The sequence below is a fragment of the Microtus ochrogaster genome, chromosome X, assembly GCF_000317375.1.
Source record: "Microtus ochrogaster isolate Prairie Vole_2 chromosome X, MicOch1.0, whole genome shotgun sequence".
NCBI lineage: Eukaryota > Metazoa > Chordata > Mammalia > Rodentia > Cricetidae > Microtus > Microtus ochrogaster.
In genome coordinates this window covers 28,075,245-28,082,916 of record NC_022026.1, presented here as the reverse complement: position 1 = coordinate 28,082,916, position 7,672 = coordinate 28,075,245, and the positions used below count along the sequence as shown (strand labels likewise).

General features: G+C 35.2%; 1 protein-coding gene across 1 annotated transcript in view; it reads left to right on the top strand.

The window, feature by feature from the left end:
• Window positions 1–5,245: 5,245 nt before the first annotated feature.
• The window catches only part of LOC101984583 (odorant-binding protein 1a-like), a 65,351-nt gene continuing 62,924 nt past the window's right edge, over window positions 5,246–7,672 (top strand). Inside the window, exons 1-3 of the mRNA XM_005358651.2 lie at window positions 5,246–5,309; window positions 5,690–5,822; window positions 6,735–6,805. Coding sequence (XP_005358708.2) covers window positions 5,246–5,309; window positions 5,690–5,822; window positions 6,735–6,805 — 268 coding nt within the window. The remainder of the gene's footprint in view (window positions 5,310–5,689; window positions 5,823–6,734; window positions 6,806–7,672) is intronic.

Below are 7,672 nucleotides of genomic sequence, written 5' to 3'. Positions count from 1 at the left end.
GTTTTGGAGCCTGTCCTGGAACTAGCTCTTGTAGACCAGGCTGGTTTCGAACTCACAGAGATCCGCCTGCCTCTGCCTCCCAAGTGCTGGGATTAAAGGCGTGCGCCACCACCGCCCGGCTCTGTATATTTGTATATATAGGTGTGTGTGTGTAAATTTGGGAAACTAAAAATACATTCCATAGCAGAAAGTGTGAAGAAGACAGTTATTAATGAATATCTAGAAGGATCTTGATTATCACAAGTAAAATATTATTAATCATAAACATATTTTATAGGGGAAAAATAACTGCACTCAATATTTTCAGAATCATTTCTCCAATACACTAGAATTATGTCCAGTTAAGCCATAAATCTTTGTTACTAAAATGTGAAACTGAAGAAACATTAGAAGAACTGACAATGTTAATTTCTAAAATATTGGAAATTGAACTTAGGAAATCATTTAGAGAAAACATCAATGAGTGAATGTTGTATTCTAGAATTTCCAAAATGTGGAGAGGAGGGGTAAATTTTATTAACATTTAGATTATAATGGTGAGAATAAATATACTTTACTGCAGTAAGGGCAGTGGGAATGTCCAGAACATGTTCTTGGCATACAATAGAGGAAATGATGTGGGATTTACCACTGTATGCTCATGTGGGACAATTGTCTATATTCTGTCAATTATGTTTTAATTAAATGCTGATTGGCCAGTAGCAACGCAGGAAGTATAGGTGGGACAACCAGACAGGAAGTAGAAGCAGGCAATGAGAACAGGAAAATTCTGGGTAGAGGAAAGCTCCCTTTGTGGTTTTGCCCAGACACAGGAGAAGGAAGATGAGACCTCCCCCACAGAAAAAGATACTGAGCCATGTGGCTAACATAGAAAAGAATAATAAGTTATGAGTTGATAAGAAGTCTGAGCTAATGGGCCAATCAGTTTATGATTAATGTAGACCTCTGTGTGATTTCTTTGGGACTTAAGGACTGCAGAAACCAGGCAGGACAAGGACTGGGTGAGATATAAACCTCAGACAAGAGTATGCTGTGACTATCATCGGTTAATAAAGGAACTTCTTTGGGCCTATAGCAGATCTATAGGGGAACAGAACTAGGTGGGGAAAACTAAGCTGAATGCTTGGAGAAAGGATGTAGAGTCAGAGAGAAGCCACATAGCCACACTAGAGACAGATGCAGGAACTTTAGCAAGTAAACCACAGCCATGTGGTGATACACAGATTAATAGAAATGGATTAATGAATATATAAGAGTTATCCAAGAAGCTAGAGATAATGGACCATGCAGTGCTTTAAATAATATAGTTTTGTGTGATTATTTGGGGGCTAAGTGGCAGGGAAATGAACAAGCAGCCTCCTTTCAACAAGGAAAGATGATGAAAGGAGAAAAGAATGAAATAAATCACTTCCACTTGCTGTCTACCTGGATGATGATAATTGAATTTGATGATGCAGGAATCCTACACAAAAGGTACTGCTTGAGGTTGGGCACTCTATTTGCCACTCAATTGAAATGTAAAGAGTATTGATTTTCTGAATCATCATTTCAGGTATGCTTAAACCATAGTGTGTACTAAACAAAAGGCACAGTGCTTTTATAGATTAGCAGGGACCAAAGATGGTTATTAATTTGAAAATTGTAAAAGACAAACAGTTTCATCACAAATGTCAAGGAGCATATTGCTGGTGGATATTATTTGCAGAAGGATTTTCATAAACATTTAAATAGCAAAATCACTTCTTCCAATGAATTTATTGTCCAGGAAAAACTGAATATGTTTAATTAATGACTCACTAACCTCTGAGTCATTTTCCACAGTATATAAGTCAGATCCAGGAAAATGCAAGATTAATGTATTTGAGGATCAAAGCTGAAAAAGATTTAGGAACATTTATCCCTTGAAGCTTTAAAATGTTGGATATAGGACAGAAAAAATGTTTTAGGAAAATTATTATTCTTCATTTTGCTATAAAGCAGAGAGGGAAAGAGAGGCTGATAGACAGACAAAGACACAGAGAGAGAGAGACAGAGGGAGAGAGGGATAGAGGTGAACTTTGTCAGAATTTACATATTTGTGACATGGAGATAAATTGAAGTTGATAGAAAGTTCATATATTGAGAAGATATTTAAATACATTATTTATAACAACACATGTATTCAGAATGTCAAATACTTTATAACAATACATGTATTTAAAATGTATAGCAAAATCACTAATATCATTAATAAAAATACAGCTAATATAATTGAGTAATGATTTGAACAGAGTGCTATAGAAAATAATGAAATGGTATTAATCATTTAACAAGTCCCTTTATTCCTTCTGAAAAAATAAAATATAACTTACAGTGAAAACCATGACAAATGTCTTACAATGTATCTGTGCCCAGTGGCTGAGTATTAGCAAAATAGTGGAGGCAATTATGTCAAATAAGTGCCTGCCTCTTTTCATATTGATGCTGAGCATCAAGCCAAGAAATACAGTAGCTGAGTTTTTTTTTGCAAAATAATAGTCAGTGAATCATCCCCTGGTCAGCAAACAGAGGAGCATAACATCAGTCTGTAATTGGATTATAAAGTGGATTCTCGACTCATTCTTACTGACTGGTAACAGAAAACAAAAGCACATGAAGAAAGAATGAGAACTACTCTTCAGTCCACTGTTATTTAATTTAATTTAATTTAATTTAATTTTATTTTTTGAGACAGGGTTTCTCTGTGTAGTTTTGTAATCTGTGCTGAAACTCACTGTGTAGGGCAGGCTTGCCTTGAACTCACAGATATTCACTTTCCTCTGTCTCTTGAATGTTGTGATTAAAGACATGTGCCACCACAGCCTGGCTCTATTGTTATTTTTATATTTTTAGAATTTGGAGAACATGTACATTCTATCAGTGTCACTAAACAGAAGACTGTGTCTTGGGGCAGGTTGAAAGGATTTTATGGAAGAGCCTGTGCAACTCAGTGACCCAGGACTATGAAGCTGAATCTATACAATGTGTTAGTATTTTGTATTTCAATCCATATTCCACAATTATTTCTTTTTCATTATTCAAAGACGTCGGTTTGTCATGTATATTTCTAGTAACATGCTTTTAAAAAATTGCGTGTTGATGATTTTCCACATATATAAAATATTCTGATAATTCTTCTCTCTGAAGTCATCTCAATCTTGTCAGTTCCTTCCACCCAACAAGTTCCTTACACACTATCACTAATTTTAGCTTATCTGTGGTCCTATAAGTTTAATCAGGGCTATATGTGTACCCTTAATTTTGTAACTAATGCTTGGGCCTTAAAGACCTGACAAGAAGAAAAAATAGGGCTGGACAATGTTCTTCCTACCCCAACCTATCATTGGCCCATAGTTCAGAAATGAAATGTGTAATCTCATGAGACATGTCCTCTTTCATAACCTCCAGCCCACAGGAAATGGCTAGTTTATGTCTAGTGTAAGCAAACATGCTACCTGTGACTAAATATCCAGAATACATGACAAGTTTAAAACATAAAGTACGAGAAAAGTGACAGTTCAATCACAATGGACATGGGACAAGGAAGGGGGGAGAGGGAGAGGAAGAGAGAATAAACAAGGAGACCAGAGATATCTTTTGTTGGTATTGCAAAATTGTATAGTAACTCTGGAAACAGTGTGGAGAACACATAGTTTTCTGAAAGTAAATATGGACCATGTGACTTAGTTATACAGCTCTTGGAATATGTCTAAATGAATTGATATTCTCCTTCACAGGTATTTTCTCATGCATGCACACAACATCTTTTCACAGCAGGTAGAAAATGGAAAAAATCTAAATGTTCTATAGCTTTCTAATGGATGATGAAATAGTGGTACATGTAGACTATTCCCTTGTAAAGAAAACTGAAATCATGACATTTGCATGATCCTACTGAATGAGATAAACCACATCTAAAAGGACAAATGTTGCATGTTAGGTCTTTTATGTTGTTCCAAGCTCCAAATCTTCAGATAAATTTCAGGACTCACTTGCTACCTTGGAGTGTAACAACATTCAGTAAAAAAGAGCCCACAATATTGAAAGAGATGAAGGGGTGCATATTGGAGGGTTTAGAATGAGGGAAGAAAGGAAAGTGGAAAATGATATCATTATTCTACAATCTCAAAATAAAAAATAGAGACTATTAGAATGTAATTTAAAGAAAGTATCATGAATGGCTGACTAATTCTTTATAATGGTGTAGTTAGCAATCATGGTTGTCAACCAAAAACACCAAAATACTAACTGTAGGTTATTCCATGTGTCAGAGAGGGAAGCCCCAGAGGATAAACAAGCACTGCGGAGTCCTGATATTCTTGGTTGTTCCTAGAAATGGATGACAAGATCCTATGGCTAAGCAGAAGACAGACCTTGGTTTTGATGTGTAAAGAAGTCAACTAGGCAGGGAGTGTCCTTTAGGAAATGTAAACATATTTTCAGCTTGAATGTAGAGTCCATTTGCACATTATACAATTTTTCTGAACATCATTATTTTTTATAGATTGTTTCACTTGATTTGGTTTCTTCTGATTAATGATACCTGTATTTATTGCCAGTGGACATTTAGCAGCAGTTTTCTATTATTCATACAGTTAAGCTTTGGTGGTATCTCTTGTAACTTTGCGTCATGGTCTTTGAATTTAGTATACAGGAAGAATAAAGTGATCAATATATGGGAGGACTTAAAGGTAGCACAGGACATATCAATAACCTTATAGAAGATCCTTCTCTAGTTTTAACATTTTATCTTCTAACAGTGTGGTTGCTTCAGCTCATATAGCCCAGGCCACACTATAAAATTCATTTAACTACACAGTGTTATGTTTAGATTCAGAATGTGTTTTAAAGCATGCACCATGGTTTTAAATGAATCATGTATGACATGTGAACATGCATTGTGACCTTTACTCACCAGTATAGTTCTGGAGGCAAAAAGATTACTTAAATGTTCTAACAAGAATAGTTCTTTCTGACAGAAATGCTCAATTAATCATCCCAACAGAACCTGACCTTTAGCCTAATCTTATTAGTTTAGGAATATGAGATCATATGTAGTTCAGCAGGGTGAAGTGAACATACTGGACAGATGCAGGCTGTTGTGGTGCAAAACCATTGGTTGATTCCATGAAACTCCCTCTAACTAACTGTATAAATGTTTTGTCAGTTCTGTTCCTTCACAACCAATATTTTGAGCTACTACAGAAGACCAAAGTCAGGCACCACCATGGTAAATTTTCTGCTGCTAACTTTGGCATTTGGTCTGGCTCATGCTGAGGTAAATTCATTTGGTCCATGCATAGGCTTAATGTTCTTCAATAACATATTTCTGGGGATGTGATGTGTTGTCCAGTTAGTACATATTCATGAAATAACCTTTCTGACTTTCACTCAGTTACACTTTTTAATCCGATTCTCTAGGATGAAAGAAATGAAATAAGATAACAATGGGTTGATTATGCAGATGTTAAGAGGGCAAAACATCAGCAGCTCAAAGTTCAGGTTCAGTGTGCTATGTTAATTAAGTCATCATATTGCCCTGTGTTATTCTACATTACTAGAAACATAATTTGAAGTTATAAACAAAATATTATAGATTTATATTTCTAGTTAGCTTATGCATTTCCAATAATTGAGATTAATGGTCTTTGCTGTTTTCTTTAAATTGAAGGAAAGTGGGATACCATTGCCGTTGCTGCTGACAATGTGGCCAAGATAGAGGAAGGAGGACCTCTGAGACTCTATGCTCGTGAACTTACTTGTAGTGAGGAATGTAACAAATTGGAAGTCACATTTTACGTCAAGTAAGCAAATGGTCAACCGTCTAAACTGAGGAGAATATTTTCATTTTTCAGATTTTATGTTGTTAAAATTACAGTGGCATGTTCTGTTTTTGGTCATGAAATTGAAGTACTCACCTTCATCAATGTGATTATGTCATTCCATGATGGTTTAGTTCTAGACACCACACAAAAGTTAGATATTGTCTCCAATTCCATGAGTATTTCCTTAGAAATCCTTTTGGTTGGAGTTCAGTGGTTGAATTTAGTGCCCAATTATTAAATTCAGCAGACTATACAGATTTCATTCCTAGTAATTTGAAAGGTATATGCGAGCATTTGGTTCAAAATCACACATACTATATTATAAAGTCAATGCTGTCATAAAAAGGCTTCCTCAGAGAGGTTAGATAAGTCTATTGCAAATTATTTTATTTGGTGCTCCAGTTTCAAAGACACTCTATGACATTTGGATGACTATGTTCATTGTAAGAGTGTATAATGCCATACGAACTAAGAAAGGCTAGAACCATTTCTATCTTCTAGCTACAATAGTACGTTTTTTGATTACAAATTAAATCACTTAAAACACATGCATATAATCCTAAATACATATTATAACTGGAGTAGAACAAGGGAATTAACATCTTGAAAGCCATACTCAGTGAATAGTGAAATTGGGATAAGAAAGCCATCAGAGTCTTCATAGCATTTGGAAAAATTGTCACAAGTAAGTCATGTTTATGATTTACAAACAGGATAATATTTTCTAAACAGAATTAGGAGAATTGAGGTAAGCTTAGGTACTTCTGTTCCAGCTCTGTATACTGTTCATAGATACTATTACTTCATCAAATTCATTATAAGACTTGAAGATCTTTAATATGAATCAAAGGATATAAAGTATAAACCAGGGTATCTCTGTTTGATTTTTAGTGCGAATGGCCAATGTTCAGAGACAAAAATCACTGGTTATAGGCAAGAAGATGGCACGTACAGAACCCAGTGTAAGTATGGATTCTGGGAGCTTCCTCTATGAACAAAAAATTGTGAGTGTGCACATATACATGGACACTACAACCACTCATAGGTACTTGAACCTAGAACATGGTTACTTGGATAGTTATCAATTCTTCCAAGCAGTTGAGATATGCTACAAAGTCAGAGTACATTGTAGGTCATCTGAAGTTTACATGGAGAAGAACACTATTACCTGAAGATGTAAGCAATGCTAACAATATCTTCAAATAGTTTCCTGCATGAAAATTTATTTCTATATAATATTCAGTGTCTTTTCTTTCATACAGTATCTTGAACAGGCCTGCCACTCAATGATAGGTCTCAGTGGCCTCAAAAATCTTTACAAACTTTATGCCTCAGACTATCTACTACTTATATTGCAGGCATTATCTATCATCCCAGATTTTTGGAAAATTTAAATTCATGGTGCTATTTTACAGTTTAATTTTTTATTTTGTAGAGATCATAACATCTAGGTCATACGATGAAACATTTCAATTTTGAAAAGCAGTTAGGAAAAATCTGTTTAAGAATTTCAGACTGACTAATTTTGTAAAAATTGCTAAGATAATAGCAATATTATTCAACTGAATTATACACAGGGTGACCTTTGGTTTGATCTTAAAAGAAGGGAGGGCACGTTCTTCTGGCAAGTCTATTCTTTTCCAAGTTTGCATGGGTATTTAAAGAAGTCCAGTACTATAAAGTGACCAGATCCTAAAGTCCCCCTTTCCCTTGAATCATGCTTATCATTTAATCAGTGTCAGTAAGTGGAAATACCTCATACATGTAGACACACACAGACACACACAGACACAGACACAGACACACACACACACACACACACACACACA